Source organism: Oryctolagus cuniculus, chromosome 7 (assembly GCF_964237555.1).
Source record: "Oryctolagus cuniculus chromosome 7, mOryCun1.1, whole genome shotgun sequence".
Lineage (NCBI taxonomy): Eukaryota > Metazoa > Chordata > Mammalia > Lagomorpha > Leporidae > Oryctolagus > Oryctolagus cuniculus.
In genome coordinates, this window is record NC_091438.1 from 143,875,633 (window position 1) to 143,898,621 (window position 22,989).

General features: G+C 47.5%; 1 protein-coding gene and 1 long non-coding RNA gene across 3 annotated transcripts in view; one reads left to right on the forward strand and one right to left on the reverse strand.

Moving 5' to 3' along the window:
* Positions 1-10,399, reverse strand: part of FAM76A (family with sequence similarity 76 member A) — a 33,031-nt gene extending 22,632 nt beyond the window's left edge. For both annotated transcript variants that reach the window (XM_051856791.2, XM_002716087.5), the window contains exons 1-4: positions 10,159-10,399; positions 8,925-8,989; positions 6,457-6,511; positions 5,592-5,744 (exon numbers count right to left, since the gene is read on the reverse strand). In XM_051856791.2, coding sequence (XP_051712751.1) covers positions 5,592-5,744; positions 6,457-6,511; positions 8,925-8,989; positions 10,159-10,239 — 354 coding nt within the window. In that variant the 5' untranslated portion in view covers positions 10,240-10,399. The remainder of the gene's footprint in view (positions 1-5,591; positions 5,745-6,456; positions 6,512-8,924; positions 8,990-10,158) is intronic.
* Positions 8,962-11,351, forward strand: LOC138850701 (uncharacterized). The gene is made up of 2 exons (XR_011390819.1): positions 8,962-10,022; positions 10,440-11,351. It is a non-coding gene; the product is annotated as an uncharacterized lncRNA (long non-coding RNA).
* The last annotated feature ends 11,638 nt before the right edge of the window (positions 11,352-22,989 follow it).

A 22,989-nucleotide genomic window follows, 5' to 3' on the forward strand; every position in this document is an offset into this window, starting at 1 on the left:
AGACACAAGTATATCTCCACGGTGTTCATTAAAGAAAACAACAGGGAGAAGACCAATGAGATAATATAAAGTCTTTACTTCAGGTTTTTTTAAACTGACAAATAAAAGTATATGTATTTATCACGTACAACATGCGGTTTTGAAATATGTATAGTGTGAATGGCTAAATCAAGCTAATTAACATGCATATGGCCGGCGCCGCGGCTCAATAGGCTAATCTTCCACTTAGCGGCGCTGGCACACCGGGTTCTAGTCCCGGTCGGGGCGCCGGGTTCTTTCCCGGTTGCCCCTCTTCCAGGCCAGCTCTCTGCTGTGGCCAGGGAAGGCAGTGGAGGATGGCCCAAGTCCTTGGGCCCTGCACCCCATGGGAGACCAGGAGAAGCACCTGGCTCCTGGCTTCGGATCAGCGCGGTGCGCCGGCCACAGCACGCCAGCCATGACGGCCATTGGAAGGTGAACCAACGGCAAAGGAAGACCTTTCTTTCTGTCTCTCTCACTATCCACTCTGTCAAAAAAAAAACAACAAAAAAAACCATGCATATTACCTCACACCTTTTTTTTGTGGTAAGAACACTTGACATCTACTATCTTAGCAGTATTCAAGAATACAGTACACTGTTATGAACTATAGTCGCCATGCTGTATAAAAGATCTCTGGAACTTTCTCCTCTGGGCTAACTGAAACTTTGTATCTTCTAGGCAACACCTCCCCAAGCCACCTCCCCTCTACTTCAGTTTTTTTGTTGTTGTTCATTTTTATTTAGTTGAGAAGCAAAGAGAGAGAGAGAGAGAAAAACAAGTGCACCCTCACTAGCTCTTATCTACTATTTCATTCTGCAAATGCCCACAATGACCAGATAGGGGGAGGGGCCAAAGCCAGAGCCAGTAACTCAATCCAGGTCTCACATAGGTGGCAGGAACTCAATCACTGGAGCCATCATGGCTGTCTCCCAGGGTCTATGTTAGCAGGAAGCTGGAGTCAGGAGTCGGAGGCAGGCATCAAATCTAGGTACTCCAGATATGGGATGTGGGTACCTTACTGGCTGCTTAATCACTAGGCCAAACACTCACTTCCAGACTTCAGTTTAATACCTTAAAAATGGCTCACAAAATGGCTTACTGGATACCTTCTCTGATACGTAAAGAATATCCCCAGAAAAAGATCAATGGGTGAGCAGCTCCCAGGAGCCTTCCCTGGTGATGTCTCACTATGCAGCTATTTAGATCACGCAAGGCTGACTCCTTCGGGCAGCATGGCGGGAGGCCAGAAAGGCAGGCACTTTGAGCAACATTCAAACTGCAGGGGGCCAGCACTGTGGTGCAGTGGAGTAAGTCACTGCTCCCGACAACTGCATTTCATACTGGGGAGCCAATGCACATCCTCGCTACTTCACTTTCTGAAGTGAAGGGGCTTCCTGCTACTTCCAGCTTCCTGCTACTGTGCCTGGGAAGGCAGCAGAAGACCGCCCAAGGACCTGGAGCCCTGCTGCCCCATGGGGGACCTGGATGAGTTCTTGCTTCTTGACTTCAGCCTGGCCCAGATGGCTGTTTTGGTCATTTAGGGGAAAAAAAATCAGTGGATGGAAGATACCGCTCCCTCTGTCATTCTACCTTTCAAATAAACAAACAAACAACTCTTTCAAAAAAAACCTTCAGATTGCAAAGCAATTTGCGGGGCAGTCTACTACAGAAGGCAGGGCAGCAGGGCTGGTGGAATTACCCAGGATAGAGAGGGAAAGCGCTAGCATTTTATGGAACTTCATGGTTTTCAATTCTTACTCTTGAATCCATTCACTTTCTAAGTCACAGTTCTGTCCTAATCAAGTCCTTATCCCACTACTTTTAAGAACTACTTCCACATTAACTGCCAGAGAGCTTCCTTATATGTAAATCTGATCATATCATCTCCTCAAAATCCAACGTTTTCTCATCAAATCTAGTATTAAAATACAAACTTTTTTTTTGCCATCTCCCATGCAGACATAGCCCCTACCTGCATCCAGAACTTCCTTTCCTTTCTCTCCGCCTTGTTCACTCTACATTCTCTCTTGTGCAGTGCGTAGGGTCTTATCACAGCCCTTCCCTCTTCCTGGAAGCTTTGCCCTCCAGGGCTTCCCACAAGGCCTCCTTTCCCATTCTAGTTTCAACACAAATGTTATCTTCTCGGAGGTTCTGCTGATTGCCACATCATGGCTCTCCTCCCCACCACTCTCCACTGAGCATTCTATTTCTTCATAGCACTTATACCTACAATTTGTCTTCATTTTTTTATATTTTTTCTTTTTTTTTTTTTTAAATTTTAGGTCTTCCTCCTGTTGGTTCACCCCCCAAAATGGTCGTTACACCTGGCGCGCTGCGCCAATCTGAAGCCAGGAGCCAGGCGCCTCCTCCCGGTCTCCCATGCGGGTGCAGGGCCCAAGGACCTGGGCCATCCTCCACTGCCCTCCTGGGCCAGAGCAGAGAGCTGGCCTGGAAGAGGAGCAACCGGGACAGAATCTGGCGCCCCGACCGGGACTAGAACCCGGAGAGCTGGTGCCGCAGGCGGAGGATCAGCCCAGTGAGCTGCAGCGCTGGTCTTCATTTTTTTCTTGGACTTCTTCCATCTCTCTCTCGCTCTCTCTCACACAATATATGGATGTAAGATCTGTGAGGGGGCAGGCTTTGTGTCACAGCTGTTGTTTGGAACACCCACATCCCACACTGGAGTGCCTGGGATCAAGTCCTGCCTCTACTTCTAACTCAACTTCCTGCTAATACACCTGTAATGCTGATGACAGCCCAAGTTCTTTGCTTCCTGACACCCATGTGGAAGACCCAGATAGGGTTCCTGGCTCTTGAATTTGGCTTGACCCAGCCTCAGCTGTCGCAGGCACTTGGGGGAGTGAACCTCTTTCTCTGTCACTCTGCTTTTCAAATAAATAAATCTTACAAAAAAAAAAAAAAGTGAGAGAAGGATCTCATCTGTTTACTTCACTTATTTCCAGTATCTATAACAATGTCCAGTATCTGATTGACATTTAATTATTTCCTAATTGAATATATAAGCTGAACTTCAATCTGCTTCATCTCACGAATGTGGGATATGCCTGAAGGCCTGACTGTGAAACCCTCCTGAAGACCCTGCTCAGGAAAGAGCTCTCATAAAGTAGCTTACAACCAAAACAAAGCTGCACCACTGAAAAGAAAGCACGCACACAGGACCACAGGATATTTTACTCATATTTCAGGTCTCTGCTTTAAAAATAAACTACAAATAAACAATCATCCTCTGAGAATCTAACTCTCAAGGGGACAATGTTGTGGCACAGGGGGTTAAACTGCCGCTCGTGATGCTGATGGCCCAGTTCCCTGCTAGTGCTCCTGGGAAGGCAACAGAAGACGGCTCAAGTCTTTGGGCCTCTGCCACCCACAAGGGAGATCCGGATGAAGTTCTGGGCTTTGCCCTGGCCCAGCCCTGGCTGTTGTGGCTATTTGAGGAGTGAACCAGCATATAGAAGCTCTCTCTCTCAGTCTCTTCCTCTTTTGTTGTTGGTCTTTTGGATAAATAAATAAATGTTTTTTTTTTTTTTTAAAAGAACTTAACTATCAAAAACAAATAATGATAGATAATGCTGACTGCATACCTTTATGTACCAGGTTCCATTCTAAAGGTTTTACACTTAACAACTCAGTCTTTGGAACAATGCTGAGGTCTGATCATTTCCATTCATAGATGAGGAAAGTGAAGCACTGAGAAGTTAACTTGTCCAAAGTCACACAGCTCTTAAGTGACAGACACAGGATTCCAACTCACACACTGAGTCTAGATCACTCACTCTTACATCCCTAAGCTTAGCCTTCCTCTCCTAAAGTCTATGAGCATGTGATTAAAGATGTGTAAAAACACCCAAACCCTAAATAGAATAATTAATGAAGCAGAAACTTAAGGAATTGCAGTATAACCAGACTAATAAAATTAGCTATTCAGTTAGTAATAATATAGGAACCATTTATGGAGTCACAGGATGTGCCAGGTTCAGAATTTTTTTATGGGTCTAGATCTTTTTCAAGAAAATATCTTCCTGGGGCTGGCATTGTGGCACAACAGGGAAAGCCACTGCCTGCAGTACCAGCATCTCATATGGACGTTGGTTCAAGTCCTGGCTGCTCCACTTCCCATTCAGCTCTCTGCTATGGCCTGGGAAAGCAGTAAAAGATGGCCCAAGTGAGAGACCCGGAAGAAGCTCCTGGCTCTTGGCTTGGGATCAGCGCAGCTCCAGCCATTGTGGCCAACTGGGGAGTGAACCCATGGATGGAAGACCCCTCTCTCTCTTTGTGTAACTCTAACTTTCAAATAAATAAATAAATCTTAAAAAAATAAATAAATCTCTTCCTACTCCTGTGAGGTAGCTACTGTTAGTATTATTGGGAAATTTGAAGAAACTGATGCATGAGAGCAAAAGTAACTTGCCTAGATCACTTCACCAGCCCCAGGCGTGGAACAGGACCTGGAGGCTGCTAACTCCTGATTACTAATGCAGCTTCTCCATTATCTTGGTCAGGGAAGAAGTGTCCTACTTGGCAGGCAGGAGTATTCTGGGCACTGGGAAGTTATATCCTTCCACTGTACACGAATGAATTTGGTTATCAAGAGTTACCCCTTAAGTGCTTAAGCACCCCTGAAAGCATCTCTGAACATTGAAAAGTTTCTGAACTAAATCTCAGTCAACAAATATTTATTGAGCAACTTGTATGTGCTAGACTGTCGAAAATATACAGCAGAGAACAAAATGGACAAAGACCTCATGTTCCAGTGTGGATGGACAAACGTGAGCAAATAAACACGATAACCTTTCAACACTATGCCATGAAGGCAGTAAAACTGGGTGACACAGCAAAGAGGGACTGAGTCAAGGTCTCTGTGATGAGGGGGCATCTGACTGAGACCTGACATGAAGAACCAGTAACGACACTGGAGAAGGCGCACCAGACAAAAGGACAGCTAGCACAAAGGTGGCTAAGAGACTGGCATGGCTGAAGGACCAACAGGTTGCCAGCATGGATATAACAAGGTGAGGAGGAAGAAGAGTGACAGACGATGAGGCTGAGAGCCAGGTGTGGGTCCTGAAGGCATGGAAGGGCATGCATTTTATGTCAAGTGCATCTGGAAACCAAGGCGGGATGGTATCGAGCAGGAGGGTCGTGTGACCAAACTCCATGCCACTTTAGTTCACCAGAGTACCACCATGCAGCCTCTTTCTGTTGTCATCTTGTGATCCTTAACTTCAACAGGAACATTTAAAGACCCACAGGGTAAAACTAGTCATACCACTCTATCTTAGGTCACAATCTCTTCTTTACAGAGTTCTACAGAATCTTGTCAAGACCTGCTTTGCCTATGTGGGATATTGATCTCTGTAATTCAGCTTTTCATCAAATGTTGGAATATAATATAAATGTTAGAAAATATTCAGGAAAAAATTATTTGAATATCTTCTGCAATAACAGAACCAGCAAAGGAACTGAGAACTCTGTTACATTTTTCTTAACATAATTGGTCCATTTGAATTTCTCTGAAAGAAAAAAAATTCAAGAGAAACATGGGTATTTACCTTCTTTCTATCATCTTTCCTGTCAAACGCACACTGCTGCTTGCACTGTTCACAAGAATATGGCGGTCCATACTTCTTCTCTGAATTTGTACAGCGCTGGCATTTATTGCCAATAAATGCTGCAATTATGTTACAATACTGACACGGTTTGGGCTTAAAGAAGGAAAAAAAGGGTCAAGTAAGTATATCATAAAATACTAGCTCATTTTTTAAAGCAACAATTCCCACTGTGTAACCCAGTAATCATGGCAAAAATGTATTCCCAACTTCATAAATTTGTTTTTGTATTGATCAAGTGAAGCCCAATTCTTAACGCTACATAAAGCAGTTTTCTACATAGGACTGTTGATTTTAAATAAATAAATGAAAAAATAACAAAAACCTACTAGGATGTATGCTGAGACTTTATGAAAAATTCATAAAATAAATCAGCAAGTACTTCTAAGTTTCTGAGAAGACTTCTTTGCCATTATCATGCTATAAAACATATCAGTGTATAAACACGTTGAGAAGCCCTGCAAGGACACAGTATCATAAACTCTAACATTAAGAGAAAAAAAACTTAAATCAAATTCAACAGTCAACTGTTACCAAACAAAGTCTCAGCATTCACCTTTCCCCTTTTCTTTCCATAGGTCACTGACGCCTCTCAATGAAATTTAGAATCATAATCCCAAAGTGGCAAATAAACATAGAACTCCTTAACAATAAGTATATTAGCTAAGCTAGAAAGCTGTATTATTAAATATATTAATACAACTAGTTCTTCAGATGAGACAATTGTGATGACGTTAATAGTCCATAGAAGGTTAAGCTTCCATGAGACCCAAGTACTCACTGTGAGGTTTAGAAAAATCCTACTTACCGTTCCATACAACTGCACATTCTGAGCGCATTTCTTGCATATTGTATTGGTTTTACTGTTAAAGGAGAAAGAGACACAAGACTTAGAACATCTAATAATCGATTCCTCCTTAAACCCAAGGAGTTTGCTTACTGCTAAGGGCCAAGGTGAAATAGTCTAGACATTCAGTTAACTGGAGTTTAAGTATCTGCCCAATAAAGCTTTTAATTACTATGCAGTTCTTAATTTTATTATCTCAAATAAGACAATATTTTGGTTAAAATGAAGCATGAATCACTTCTGATTATGACAACTCCAAGGATTCTTAAATAAAATAAAATAGATATGGAGAGGACTCTCAAAATATTATGTTAGATTGCAATGGACTAGCAGAAAATAAACTAACTTTCCTCAGTTCAAATGAAGAGTTGAGAAGTCAGAGATGAGGAATGAAGTTTGTGCATTTGGATATAAATTCAGATTCTATCCATGTTGACCCTACTTTGTGTTCTCCTCCATAAGTAAAAGCATATAAAAATCCCGAAGGTGAGAAGATGCTATGACCAAACACTCAGTAATATTTCCAATTTCATTGACAAAAATAAAAATATTTGTTGCCTTCTGAAGACCCAGAAGTCATAATATCATATAAGTGCCTAACTAATAGAGCTGCCTAGAAAAAAAGTTATCTTTAAATAAAAACTAACCCTTCAAAAAGGGAAATACAAATGAATGTTTGGGGTACATTAACAGTTAAAACAATACTCTGAGGGCTAAAAATAAAATCACATAAAAATCTAGTCTGTTTTGTGATTACTTTCCCATATAATTTCTATGAATGTAATCATAAAGTCAACAGAAATATTTACATGAAATTTAATCATATTTAAATGAAATGCATTTAAATGCAATGTATTCATAAAGCTAACACAGACAATATTTAAATACAATTGAGATATTGGAAAAAACATTTTTGCAGGACAATTTTCTGCCACTCTAAAAAGGCAATACAAGAAGTGTAGTAGGCTGAGGAAAACATCTGGAAAGAAGACTAGCATCAGTGAGTCTGTGTCATTGAGCAACACTTTGGATTTAGGATGAAAGCTGGATTTATGATGAAAGGATCATGGTCCATGTCAATATATACCAGTGCTCCTGACAGAAAACACGCAAAGAAAAATTATCTCTGTGACTCATCTTGAAATAATTTGTATGTGGTATAAATTAAGAGTCCAAGTTCATATCCAAGTTCATATCTCACCACACACAGAAGACAATTCAAGACGGCTCACACATCTAAGTGTAAAACTGAAAACAGAAAGTTTCTAGAGTGTATTGTGTTTGAGTCCATTGATAGGAAGTTTTAGAGCAGAAAAACTAATCTGTGGCAGAAGTGGAAATCCGAATACTAACTGCCTGAAGGAAACAAGCGGTGTGTGGCGCTTGACTGGGTTGGCGCATGAGAAGACTCCAGAGTGATGGGAACATTCTGAATTCCCACAGGGTTTGGGGTGACAAAGATGTGCGTATTGTTTGTAAAACTCAACAGCTGATGTACTTAAGATTTGAGATCCCTTACACAAATTTTGCCTTTACAAAAGAACATTTAATTCTAGTTAGTGATATGCATGCTGAAGTGTTTAGGGATCAAGTATATTGATGTCTGTGACCTTAAAGTACTTCAGCAATAAGATGGATTGATGCATTGATGGGTCAGAGATGAAAAGATGGGAGGATGCAAATATAGTCAAATTTATACACTGTAGATTTAACTAGTAACTCTATGGGTATTCATCAGCTCTTCCAACTGTATCTTTTGTTTGAAAATATCCATAAACAAACGTTGGGGAAATATTACTAGAGTTGAAATGAGGCTGACTAAAGTTAGGCTTCTATGTCTATAACCACAGCCCCAACCTACTGAAGGCAGGAATACCTACAATTATGAAAGTTCCACACCAGTCTACCTTACTGCTATTGAAAAGATACTCATGATGCGTACTCACCCACACCTAAGGCTTCCTCACACTTCTAAAAATGAGACTCACACAAGGGAAGTGTAAAAGCAAATGAGTTTTCCAATGTGGGTAGGGCTAGCAAACCCTTTATCAGGATTGTCACATTTCCAAAAGTATCTTCTTTGGGCTGATACAATCTTCAATATCAGCATAATATACATACCAGAAAGTGAGATTCATGTTTTATTGTTGTGGGATCATTGCCTTCTTAGTGTCAAAAAGATCATAACCACAATATAAAATGATCAAGGGTCTGAAAAATAAGTAACTTGAAAACCATAAGCAACAATGAATGGTATCCAGAGAACCATATTCATACATGTATTACATGCCCTTCAATATGCTTTAGCAGGAAACTGCAGAATTTGTGTGTACCACAGAATTGATTTCAGATGTGTACAGAAAATGCTGTCACAGATTTTAAAAGAAAAAAAGCCTATTCAGGTCTCTCATGGTGGACAAAAACTCTACCTCTCCTGCTGGTACTCAGTCCTGCAGTAGGTACACTTCACAACAGGGTGTGCAATCCGACATTCCTGAAACGAAATGGGGACAGAACTGTAAAAGGCAGGCAAGAATGCAAACAGCCCTCAGCAGGAAGTAGAAGACCTGGGTACTATTCCTAGCACAGCCACTATGCTTGAGTGAGTCACTTAAACTTTCTGGGCCTTATTTTTCTCCTCTGTAGTATTTGCATCACTGCCCTGCTGTTGATGTGGGAGTTCGGTAAGAACTTATACGGAATTAGTCATAAATTGTAAAACAGACAGATGAAGAAGTCCCACACTGGGAACCAGAGCGTGAATTCTAGTCCCAGTTCTTCCGCCACCGTGCGATTTTGAGCAGGTTTACTTCTGAAATAAAAGTGCTAGATTAAAATCATGACTATTTATATACACAAAGCTTCTTTAAGATTCCATATACATTTGCATTTTCTCAGATATGGTAAACAAAAGTGGCAAAGTCAGGGCACCTGGGGCAAAAGCGGCAGAATTATGAGTTATTCAAGCCAGGGACACAAACTTAGGATTATCTGGAGATATCTCAAAATCCCATTTTTGCCGTTTGGGGGACTTTTAACTACTGTCCAACAGCACCTATATTCGTTTAAACAGGCAAATGGGATAAAGCAACTTCAAAAAACTGATCAGAAGCTGGTTAGAGCGAGGAGCGAAGGTCACCACCTGGATGCTGAAAAGTCACCCTGCTTCGTGCACTCTATTGTGGGGGCTTTCTTTTCTTTCCTTTTTAAGATAAAGCGTAGCTACCTCTGATTCTGAGACTGGCTCAAAATAGCAGGAGACTCTTGTCCCGAGCAGCTCCCAACTCCGGAGCTCGGTCCTAGGCGGGGCAGGGGGTCCCTCAGCCTACAATCAGGGAGACTGCGGCCACGAGAAAGGCAAAGCAAGGGGTCCCCGGCGCTGGCAAGGGAACGCGCGGTCCCCTCCCCCGACCTCGCCGGGTCGGCGAACAATCCCTCGCGGTTGCTAAGCACCCGGACACGCCGACCCGTGGGGGCCTGGACACGGCCCGGGACTGCCCCCGCTGCCCCGCCGGACCTCAATCGGAGTGCGTGCGGCTCCTCAATTAGGGGAGCCTACCACACCCTGCCCGGGGGACCCTGCCGGGCGTTCCCACATCGCCGGGAGCTCCGGGCCGCGCCTCCTGCGTTCCCAGTTCCCGGCCGCCGCCCCAGCCCGCGCACCTTGCACAGCTGCTGCCCCTGAGACAGCGCCTCGAAGGGGAAGCGCTGGTGGCACTTGGTGCAGGCGTAGAGCGCCGCCATGTCCGGCTCGGGCCGTGCTCACCGCCCCGCCGGCCCGGCCCGCCGCTTTATCTGTCAGTCTGAGGCACAACCTGGCGGCGGCGGCAGCGGCAGCAGCGGCGGCGGCAGGCTGTGGGTTGCGGCAGGCGGGAGGGCGGGAGCGGGCGGGCGGGCCGGGGCGGGCGCGGCGGCGCTGGACGCCCGTTTACTGGTTTACTTAGGCGTCAATCAAGCAGGAAGGGGCGGAACACGGACCCTTTGACGACTCTGATTCGGTACGAACTGGTGTACGCCACTGTGACGCGCGAGGCCGCGATTATGTAAAGCGCAGTCACGCGGGAGCGCCGCCTGGAGAGACCGTCTCCGACCCGGACCTCGGAAGCGCTGGGGCTCCTCCCCACTTCGCTCTACGTTCCCGCCCTCGTTCCGCCTCTCCTCTGCTGTGGGCGCGATCGCGCTTCTCGCGATACCTCAAGTGGCGTTGTGATATTTTGGTTTCCATGGAGCGGCCCTCGGGGGCACGTGGGGCGTGACTGGGCCCAGAGCGGAGCGTTGTAGATCTGGAACTCCCGCCGCCGCCCTGAGACGGAAGGTGGGCAGCCTGTGGAAGAAGCGCTCGGTCACTGGAGCACGGGGGCCCGCCCAGTCCTCTCACTGGAGCGAGAAGTAACTGAGGGCCACTTGGAAGGTTGTCCTCTGTCCCGGACCCCTAAAGAAGAGGGGGCCACGCAGAGCGCGCCCTTCCGTTGCAGGATCAAGGATTTCAGAGAGATGACAGGCGCCTCGCGGGGATGACTTCACACTGAGGCGTCCCGGGGCCCTGCAGGCCCCCTCGAGCGGGGCATGCAAATGGCCTTGACCTGCTTCCTGCTGTCTTCTCCGCTAGCCGCTCCCTGAAGCGGCCACGGGGGCTTGCCGGCTGGGCCTGGCCGCGGAAGGCAAGCCTCGCCCTCCTGGCACCCCTGCCTTCATTCGGTTCCCAGCTTGGCACTCCTAGGGGCTCCTGGTTGTCCGGCCGTCTCCAGAGCTTCCTACGGCACTGACCTTTGCAAGCGCGGGCCTTGGCTGCCCCTGTGCCGAGGTTGCCCGCTCTGCCCACCGCCTGGACGGTACTAATTAAAGTTTTACATCGACGTTCGCTTTGTTCTGTGGAGGGCGCGCTTGTTCCAGTGCCCTGCCCTCGACAAAATGTACTCCTTGAAGCCCGGATCTAGCCCTCTCTCTCTGCGGGTTACTCCAAAGATGTACTAATCAGATGTTTAGGCTCTGGGGTCCGAAAACGAAGGGTGAACCTCGCTAGCTGTGTGACCCAGGAACCAATGCTGAACTCCAGCCTCGTTTTCCTCAGTCGTACACTTGGTCAGTGAGAGACTCAAAAATACTACATGGAGGACAATTGCTTAATGGATAAGAGTTTTGTTTTGTCGCTAGGTAGAGGTGATGGCTGCGTGGCAGCGTGAGTGTCCTAACTCCGTTGAATTGTCAGCTTTAAAATGCTTCATTGCACCTCAGATTATTTTTACGGGGGTGAGCATACAGTCTCAGGAGCCAGACTGCCTGACTTTGAATCCTAGTTTTCCCACTTATAAGCTGTGTGACTTGAACACATTAAAAATAAAACAGACAGGGGCAGGTGCTCGGTGCAGCGGGTTAAGCTGGAGTGTGCAGCACCAGCATTCTGTGTGGAGTCCTGGCTGCTCCACTTCCAATCCAGCTGCCTACTAATAGACCTTGATACAGATGTGGATGTTTGCAAAGCACAATGGGAAAGAAGACTTTAGCAGCTTTTAGGCAGACAAATTGGGTTTATGTTTTTAAAAGGTGTGTCTGGCTGCCGGGAGAACAGACCGCAGGAGCCAGAGTTCGTGCAGTGAGGCCATTGAGAGGCTGTTGTGGTCACCCAGGTGAGAGTTAAAAGGTTGTAATGGGGAGAAGTAGGCAGATTCCAGATAAGTTTTGGAGGTAGAGCAACAGGATTTAGGAGAAGACTGGGTGTGAGAGGTGGTGAAGGAAAGGAAGAAATTGTTGATGTGGACAGCTGTGTGGATGGTGGCATCGTTAGGAGCAAGAGAAGACTAGAAGGGCAAGTGTCAGAGTCAAAACCCAGAGTCCGCTTCTGATAAGTCCTAGATGCTTGTGGGACACCGAGGAGACACCACATAGGCAGGGGCTGTGTTCTGTGCGCCTCTAAGAGGAGGGGATGGGATGAAGACAGTTTTGAGGACAGTTATCAGCATATCTGTGGTTATCTAAAGCCCTCCGACTGAACAATATTACCTTGGAAACCTGGAGAAGAGAACCAGGTTCCGGAGAAAAGAGAGAAACTCTCCCCGGCGGTTGAGGTCCAGGAAACACCTGCAGAGGGGCCAGGAGCCACAGGGTGCAGAGGGGAGGGTGTGGTTTCGCAGAAGAGCCAGAGACGTTACTCATCCGTGTCATCAGCTACCAGAGACTACAGTGAGGACAATGACCGATGCTTCCAGAAGTGACCTCAACACACAGCCATGTTTGCTGAATGTCCGCTCAGAGAAAACGTGTGCCTCCTTCCTTCAGGAAGCCTTCCTGGCCTGTCTTTGGCAGCTGCAGTTGGCAGTGCCCTGAGGGAACTGTGGGAGTATTAGTAGTAGTGTTCAGAGTAGGAAAAGAAAAGCAAGGAGTGGGTGTTCAGCCTAGTGGCTAAGATACCCATGCCCCATGCTGGACAGAGTCCCAGGTTCAATTCCCAGCTCTCACTCCTGATCCAGCTTCCAGCGAATACAGACCCCTGGAGGCAGTGGTGAAGGCTCAAGTAATTGGGTTCCTGTCACCCACCTGGCTCTCACTTCAACCCCTCCTTCTGTTGTGACCATATGGGAAGTGGGCCAAAAGATGTGAGCACTCTCTCACTCTCACTCTCTCTCTCCGCTTCTCAAAAAAACATTTTTTTGGCCGGTGCCGTAGCTCAATAGGCTAATCCTCTGCCTTGCGGTGCCAGCACACTGGGTTCTAGTCCCAGTCGGGGCACCGGATTCTGTCCCGGTTGCCCCTCTTCCAGGCCAGCTCTCTGCTGTGGCCCGTGAAGGCAGTGGAGGATGGCCCAAGTGCTTGGGCCCTGCACCCCATGGGAGACCAGGAGAAGCACCTGGCTCCTGGCTTCGGATCAGCACAGTGCGCCAGCCACAGCGGCTTTTCCAGGCCATAGCAGAGACCTGGGTTGGAAGTGGAGCAGCTGGGACTCGAACCAGCACCTTATATGATGCCAGCAAGAGTTTGGATTGACCTGAGAATGACAGGAAGTCATTGGAGGCCGTTAAGCTGTAGAGTGTTGGAAGGATTTGTGTTTTAAAAGACCACCCTGGCTTCTCTATGAAAAAAGGGGGTGAATGGAAACAAGGAGACTAATTAGCCAGAGGTGATGGTGACTGAGCTTGGGAAAGAGATTTGGAATATGGTTTTCTTTTTTCATTTCTTCTACTATGATAAAATTACAGTGGGCTGGCACCGTGTACAGTGGGTTAAGTTGCTGCCTGCAATGCCAGCATCCCATATGAATGCCAGTTTGAGTCCTGGCTGCTCTGCTTCTGATCCAGCTCCCTGAGCTAATGCACTTGAGAAAGGAGCAAAAGATGGCCCAAGCACTTAGGTCCCTGCCACTCAAGTAGGGGACCCCAAGGGAGTTCCAGGCTCCTGGCTTCAGCCTGGCCCAGCTCTACCTGTTGTGGCCGTTTGGGGAGTGAACCAGTGGATGAAAGATCTCTTCCTCTCAGTATCTCTCTATAACTCTGCCTTTCAAATATATAAATAAATCATTTCAAAAAACATAGTTTGCTATTTAACCATTTTGAAGTATACAATTCAGTGGCATTAAATACATTCACAAGAGTGGGCATTTGGTGTAGCAGTTAAGCTGCCACTTGCAATGTCTACCTCCCATAACTGAGTGCCTGAGTTAGAGTCCAGGCCCTGCCTCTGATTGCATCTTCCTGCTAATGTGAACCCTTGTAGGCAGTGATGGCTCAAGTACTTGGATCCCTGCCATGCACCTGGGAGACATGGATTGAGTTCCAGGCTCCTGGCTTCAGCCTAATCCAGCCCAGGTTGCTGCGGATATTTGGGGAATAAACCAGTAGATGGAAGATCTCTCCATCTGTCTGTCACTCTCTTTCTCTGTCTTTTTCATAAAATGAAAACAAAAAAGTGGAAACATGTAAGGAACACATTCACAGAGGCCAGTGCTTTGGTGCAGCAGGTTAAGCCACCACCTGAAATGCTGACCTCCCACACGAGCGTTGGTTATAGTCTCAGCTGCTTCCAATCCAGCTCCCTGCTGATGCACCTGGGAGGGCAGCAAAAGATGATTCAAGTACCCGGGCTCCTGCCACCAACATGGGAGACCTGGATGAAGCTCCTGCCTCCTTGCTTCTGCCTGGCCCAGCCCTGGCCCAGCCCTGGCCATTGTGGCCATTTGGGGAATGAAACAGTGGATAAAAGATCTCTCTCTGTCTCTCCCTCTCTCTCATTCTCTGTAACTGTCTTCCAAATACATAAATAAATATTTTTAATAAAGTTTAAGATTTATTTATGTATTTGAAAGTCAGAGTTACACAGAGAGAGGAGAGAAAGAGAGAGAGAGACAGAGAGAGAGAGGTCTTCCATCCGCTGGTTCACTCTCCAATTGGCTGCAACAGCCAGAGCTACGCCAACCTGAAGCCAGGAGCCAGGAGCTTCTTCTGTGTCTCCCATGTGGGTGCAGGGGTCCAAGGACTTGGGCCATCTTCTACTGCTTTCCTAGGCCATAGCAGAGAGCTGGATTGGAAGTGGAGCAGCCGGGTCTCAAACCGATGCCCATATGGAGTACCGGCACTTCAGGCCAGGGCGTTAACCCGCTGTACCACAATGCTGGCCCCATAAATAAGCTTTTTTAAAAATAAAAAAATTGGCTGGCGCTGCGGCTCAATAGGCTAATCCTCCACCTAGCGGTGCTGGCACACCGGGTTCTAGTCCCAGTCGGGGTGCTGCATTCTGTCCCGGTTGCCCCTCTTCCAGGCCAGCTCCCTGCTATGGCCCGGGAGCACAGTGGAGGATGGCCCAAGTGCTTGGGCCCTGCACCCCATGGGAGACCAGGAGAAGCACCTGGCTCCTGGCTTCGGATCAGTGTAGCACGCAGACCGTACGGCCATTTGGGGGGTGAACCAACGGAAGGAAGACCTTTCTCTCTGTCTCTGTCTCTCTCTCTCTCTAACTCTGCCTGTCAAAAAATAAAAATAAAAAAAATCTGGGGCCAGCACTGTGGTGTAGCAAGTAAATCTGCTGCCTGCAGTGCCAGCATCCCATATGGGCACCAATTCAAGTCCTGGCTGCTCCACTTCTGATCTAGTTCTCTGCTATGGCCTGGTAAAGCAGTAGAAGATGGCCCAAGTCTTTGGACTCCTGCACCCATGTGGGAGACCCAGAGGAAGCTCCTGGCTCCTGGCTTCAGATCAGCTCAGCTCCAACTGTTGCGGCCATCTGGAGAGTGAACCAGCAGATGGAAGACCTCTCTCTCTCTCTCTGCCCCTCCTTCTCTCTGTAACTCTTTCAAATAAATAAATAAATCTTTAAAATAAATTCACATGCAATGCTGTGCAACCATCACCATTACCTATTTCCAAAATATTTTCATCATTGTAAACAGAAGCTCTGAACCTATTCAGCAGTAACATTCCATTACCCCCTACTCCCTGGTAACCCGTTATTCTACTTTCTATCTCTACGAATTTGCCTATTCTAGATGTGTCATTTAATTGGAATCATACAATATTTGTCCAATTGTGTCTGGCTTATTTCACTTAGCATGTTTTCACGGTTCATTCTCAGTGTAGCTAACGTCAGGCCTCCATTCCTTTTCACGACTGAATAGTATTTCACTGTGCATGTGTCCTACATACCACACTTTGCTTAGCCATTCATCTACAGGAGGGTGTGTTTAGATTGTTTCCTCCTGCCTTTGTCCATTTTGTGCTGCTGTAAGAGAAAAAGAACAGAGGTTTATTTCTTGCAGTCTGGACGCTGGGAATTCCAGCATCCGGGGACCCGCAGGTTTCGGTTTTCCGTTGACCAACTGCTGCTGCCTGCTTCCAGGACAGCTGGACGGTGCTGCAGCCTCCAGAGGGAGGTAAGACCCTGTCTTCACCTGGTGAAAAGGCAAGACAGAGCGGGGAGCCTCCTCTGAGAGGGCCCCTCTCCCATTCGGGAGGGAGGAGCCCCCACAGCCAATCACCTCTCAGAGGCCCGCCTCCCGATTCTCTTCCATTGGCCACGAAGTTCCAGTGCCTAATGCTGGAAAGGTTCACCCCGCAGCACTGTCTTTTGAGCTATTAGGAGTAATGCCACGATGGCCGTTGGTGTACAGTGTCTGGTGCATCCTTGATTTCGACTCTTGTGGGCATATTCCTAGGAGTAGAACTGCTGGCTCATCCGGTGGTTCCATTTTTAACTTTTTGAGGAGCTGCCAGCATGTTTTCCATAGTGGTCTCACTAGCTTCCACTTCCCCAGTGGTGATGAGGATTCTGATTTCTCCATATCCGGTTATTTCTCATTGTGGTTTGTTCTTATTTTTAAATTAAAGCTGTTAAAATATATATTTATTTTCACTTTATTTGAAAGGCAGAGAGGGAGCTTCCATTTGCTAGTTTATTCCCTAAGTGCCTGCAACAGCCAGCGCAGGGCCAGGCCAAAGCCAGGAGCTCAGAATTCAATCCGTCTCGCACAGGGTGGCAGAGACTCCAGTACTGAGCATCAGTGCTGCTCCCAGGGTGCACGCTAGCAGGAAGCTGGATAGGAGGTGCTCTGACAATGGGATGTGAATGTCCCACCGCAACCTTCACCACTGAACCAAATGCATGCCCCTGTTTTTTCTCTCTTTTTTTTTAATATTTATTTTTATTCATTTGAAAGGCAGAGTGACCGAGAAAAGGAAAGACACAGAGAGAAAGAGAGAGAGATCTTCCTATCTGTCAGTTTACTCTCCAAATGGCCACAACACCCATGGCCTGTCCAGACAGAAGCCAGGAGCCAGGAACTTCATCTGGGTCTCCCATGTGGGTGGCAGGGGCCTAAGGACTTGAAACGTCACCTGCTGCCTCCCAGGGTGCACAGGAGCAGGAAGCTGGACTGGAACTGGAGGCAGGACTGATGTGGGATTCTAAGTGGCGGCTTAATCCAGTGTACCACAATACCCAGCGTGCTTCTTTTCTCTCTCTCTCTCTCTCTGTCTCTCTTTGATTTACTTGTTTGAAAAGCAGAGTGACACAAAGACAGATGAGGAGAGAGAAAAAGAGAGTGAGAGAGAGAGGTATCTTCCATTTGCTGGTTCACTCCCCAGGTGTTCACAACAGCCAGGGCTGAGCCAGTTTGAAGCCAGGAGAGGCTCCAGGCTCTTGGTTCCAGATGGGCCCAGCTCCAGCCATTGTGACCATTTGGGGAGTGAACCAGCAGATGGAAGACCTCTCTCTCTCTGCCTTTGCCTCTGCCTCTGTCTCTGCCTCTCTGTAACTCTGCCTTTCAAATAAATAAATCTTTTTAAAAATGTCTTTTAATTTTTATGAAATCTAATTTATTTCTTTTGTTGCCAGTGCTTTATGTGTCATACTGTGTGTGTGTGTGTGTGTGTGCATGCATGAGATACTTAAGAAGCCATTGCCAACTCAATGGTTTGGGATACATTTTTGGACAGAACTTACATGGCTGGCTGAGGGTTTGGGCAATAGAGAGAAATGAAGCTTTTTGGCATAAGCACTGGGTGAACCGGGGTGAGATGACCTGGAATGGCAAGCACAGTGGAGGAGCAGATTTGGAAGGAAAAGCAAGACAGACCCCTGCTGGCCAGGGTAAGTTTGGAATGACTGTCAGAGGAGCAGGCAGCCAGAAGTGCAGCCTGAGCCTCAGAGCAGCAGCCAGGGCCGCAGGCGCAACTTGGAAGTCAGGAACAGCATTTTAAAGGCCGTGAGATCGCCTGCGAATTGAGTGAAGAAGAGTTCCAGGAATTTACCTGGAGCTTCCATCATCGGAAGTTTGGTGACTGAGGATGGGATGGCAGAGGGAAGGGGTGGGAATCCAGCAAATGAGACTAAGAAGAGGCAGCCAGCAAGGGAGGAAGAAAACCAGGAGACTTTTTTTTTTTTTAATTTTAGATTTATTTATCTGAAAGGCAAAGAGAGATAGAGAGACTGAGAGATCTCCCATTCATTGGTTCACTGCCCTAAATGGTCACAACAGCCAGGTCTGCGCCAGGCTAAAGCCAGGAGCCAGGGAACTCCTTCCTGGACTCCCACAGAGTGCAGGGCCCAAGCACTTGGGCTGTCTTCTGCTACCTTCCCATTAGCAGACACCTGGATTGGAAGCAGAGCAGCCAGGACATGAACTGGTGCTGCAGTATGAGATGCCTGCCCGGCAGGAGGCAGCTTAACCTGCTGTGCCACCATGCCGACGACGGCCCAAAGCAGGAGCGTTTTGAGTTGCAGAAGCCACATGAAGAAAAGGCTTCTAGAAATAAGTGATTGGCTGTGTTAAAGGCAGTTTAGAGCTTTGGCAGGATGGATATGTTTGGTGACCTTGACGAATGTGGTTTCACAGACTTGGAGGGAGAAAAAGCCTGATTGGGATGGATTTTAACCCTGTCTTTAGAGAGAACAGCGGAGAACAGTGGCACAAACAGAAATGTGGAAATGGAGCCAGTGGATGTAGAGAAGGATCTAGGGGCCTTTTTATTTTTAAGAATTCTTTATTAATTTTGAAAGTTAGAGAGGTAGAACAGAGAGACAGAGGGAGAGAAGTGTGTATGTGTGAGAGAGAGAAAGAGAGAGCGAGTGAGAGCGAGCAAGCGAGCTAGCTAGCTTCTGTGTGCTGGTTCATTTCCCAGATGGCCACAAGTGCTGGACCAGACCAATGCCAGGAGCTTCATCCGGGTCTCCCACGCAGGTGCAGGGGCCCAAGGACTTGAGGCATCTTCCACTGCTTTTCCCAGGCCATTAGCAGGGAGCTGGATCAAAAATGAAGCAGCCAAGACATGAATTGGTGCTTCTATGGGATTGCAGGTGCCACAGGTGGTGGCTTAACCTATTATGCCACAATGCTGTCCCCTTTTTTCTTTTTCTTAAATGGGGGCTACAATAAAGGGATACATTGACAATACCAGAGAAAGAAGATTTTTTCAGGGGCAAAGTCTTTGAGTAGGTGCTAGTGCTGTGGCTTAGCTGGTAAAGCCACTGCCTGCAGTGCCAGCATCCCATATGGGCGCAGGTTCTGGTCCCAGCTGCTCCACTTCCCATTCAGCTCTGCTATGGCCTAGGAAAGCAGTAGAAGACTTGGGCCCCTGTACCTGTGTTGGAGACCCTGAAGAAGCTCCAAGCTCCTGGCTTCAAATGGGCCCTGCTCTGGTCATTGTGGCCATTTGGGAAGTGAAGCAGTGAATGGAAGACCTCTCTCTCTCTCTGCCTCTCTGTAACTCTGCCTTTCAAATGAATAAAATCTTTTTAAAAAAATTTTCTAAAAAGTCTGAGTAGTGAGTGCAATAGCATTTCAACAGGAGTAGCAGGGATACTTTAGGATGTCCCCCCACACTTTCCGGGACCGTGTCTACAGCCTAGGAGGTTCTTGGACTATTGCAGTTGGAACGGAAAGGAGGAGCTAGTCTTTGACATCCGTCCATCCTGAAATTCTCCCAGCTGCCTTGCTGCCGTTCTCACCAGGACTGCAAGCCCTCTTCAGGTAACAGGTGCTCTGCTCAAGGCCATTGGAGAAAATGCTCCGCTGCTCCCTGTGCCACCTTCAAGCACAGTGAGTCCCCACCTTCCAACCATTCATTAGCTCTCTCCTCCTCTGGGACAGGTTGGGTACCCACCTAGGGCAGGGTTGGTCTTTGGCAAGAAGGAGAATGCACACCCATTCCCTGGCTAGAAGAAGCTAGACATTTAGGCTTATCCTCTGGAGCAGTGTAAGGGCTAATGTTCTGGATCAGCTGGTGCCCATGTCCGTGGTACCATGCAGGGGCCCACGTAGCTTCCAGGGAGTTGCTCCACGGTCTGCACGGTTGAAGTTGGTTCACGGCGGGGGCCCAGCCAGGAGGAAAAAGTCCTTGGCCCTCTTCTCTTTCTCGTTCATCCAGTTCTTGGCTTTTCTACAACTGATGACTTTTGAAATTTGCATTCTGGCCTTGCCCCTGACCTTGACATCTCCATTGGGTGTCAGTTGGTAGCTCAAAGTTGCGTGTATTCAAAACGCCCAGCTCCTCCTCCAGTCTTCCCTCTTTCAGCTGATGAAGCTCCATTTTCCCAGTTGTTTGGGCCACGGAGCTTGGTGTCATCCCAGACTCCTCGTTTCCTCTCACAGTCCTCATCTAGGCTACCAGCAGATGCTCTATTATCAAAACTCCAGGTACCCCTCGCTAGTGAACACATGCTATCCAAATCAGAGACCGAAGAGATGCAGAGAACATTCTTCTGAAATATCTCTCAGCATCTGAGCCCTTACTACCAGTACCATCTATCTAACCAGGCCCTGTGTTTGGGGGACTCAGCATAGCACAAAGACACCAAAAACAAAATCACGTGTCACTCGGGATCTGAAGCCCAGCACCGGTGTTGCACAACTGGTGGCTCTAAACGTCTACTACAGGGCAGCACCGTTCAGGCCCCAAAGAATGCTCTTTTTTTTTTTTTTTTTAGATTTATTTATTTATTTGAAAGGCAGAATTACAGAGAGGCAGAGAGAGAGAGAGCTCCTCCATCCCCTGGTTCACTCCCCAAATGGCTGCAATGGCTGGAGCTGGGCTGATCTGAAGCCAGGAGCCAAGAACTTCTTCTGGGTTTCCCAAACAGGTGCAAGGACCCAAGGACTTGGGCCATCTTCTACTGCTTTCTAATAGGCCACAGCAGAGAGCTGGATCAGAAGAGGAGCAGCTGGGATTTGAACCAGTGCCCATACAGGATGCCGGCACTGCAGATGGAGGCTTTACCCCATACACCCCTGTCGCTCCCCCTCTTCGTGGAGGAACGACACTAAACCCTGCCTAGGCTTCATATCCGAGTCACGGCACCATTATGTCGCTCCCCCTCTTCGTGGAGGAACGACACAAGACTCTGCGTTGTTCTTTCATCTGCTCAGCCCTCCCCGGGTTTGCTGCTGGTTCTTCCCGGGTTGGCTACCATCCCTTCCACCTCCGTGGAAGGGCGGTTCCCCCTGCCACTTTCCCCACTTCCACGGGGGAGCGGCACACCACCGGCCGGCTCTCTCGGGGGCTGCTCAGGTGTTCCCTTTAGATAGATGTTCCTGGTGCATGTTGTCTCTCTCCTCCTTTATAGTCCTCTTCCACCAATCCCAACTCTGCTACCCACACGCCGAGTACGCTGCTCTCCTCCAATCAGGAGCAGGTCCTGCTGTTTATTGGTTGAACTGGAGGCAGCTGTGTAGAAGCTGTTTCCTCCTCTCCCAGCGCCATATTGTGGGAGAGCAGATGCTTAGAATAAGTCTTAATTCCAGTAACAGTCTAGTCCGAGTTGCTCCCCACACACCCCAGCGTCAATACCCCAAGAATGCTTTTGCACTATGTCCTGGAACCAAACTGAACTCTGCTGATTGCTGTAAATGTTTACAGGCTGTGTCAAGCCAACATCAGACATCACTTTAGAGTATAGGGATGAATGAGAGACAGAAAAGCTTAGGTAAGAAGAAAGACAAGAGGGCCAGCATGATATAACGGGTTAAGCCACTATCTGCAACCCCAGCAGCCCATATGGGTGCTGTTTCAAGTCTGGGCTGCTCCACTTCTGATCCAGCTCTCTGCTATGGCCTGGGAAAGCAGTGGGAGATGGCCCAAGTGCTTGGACCCCTGAACCCATGTGGGAGACCCAGAAGAAGTTCCTGGCTCCTGGCTTCGGTCTGGCCCAGTCTGCGGCCATTTGGGAGCAAACCAGCGGATAGATGATCATCTCTCCCTCTCTCTCTGTAACTCTGCCTTTCAAAGAAATAAAAATAAATCTTAAAAAAGAAAAGACAAATTAATTGACTCACTGAGCCCTTCCGTCCTGCTAGCATGAAGGCAATTACTTCTTGCATAGCAAAGTATTATTTCCCAGTAGTGCCCAGGGTCCATTTCTTGCTTCCCCTCCCGCGTCCATCCAAACTAGAGATATTCACAGATACCTTGGTGTTCACAGCAGCTGTGGGTGGCAGCTGAAGGATGTTTTCTAACCGGACAGGTCTGTGTATGTATGCATCTAGATATATGCATGAAGCATGGCACCAAGTCTTTCTGCTGGCTTTAGATGAATATTGAATGCTAAAATGGCATTAGCATTACAAAATTAATCAGATGTGATTAAATTTTCAGAACAAGGGGCCGGCGCTGTGGCACAGCAGGTTAAAGCCCTGACCTGAAGCACCAGCATCACATATGGTTCAAGACCCGGCGGCTCCTCTTCCGATCCAGCTCTCTGCTGTGGCCTGGGAAAGCAGTGGAAGATGGCCCAAGTGCTTGGGCCCCTGCACCCGTGTGGGAGACCTGGAAGAAGCTCCTGGCTCCTGGCTTCAGATCAGCACAGCTCCAGCTGTTGCAGTCAGCTGGGGAGCTCCACCCTCAGGACCTAATCACCCAATAGCTTCCAAGCACAATTAGGATTAGGACTTTTCATAAATTTGTTAAATATAATTGCCACCATGGCAACCATTTTAGGCTTGACAAAAGTTGTTTGAAAACAAGTTCTAACTTGTCACCTTTGCCTCGCTGAGAGTTCCCCTCCCTGTGTGGCTGCTTA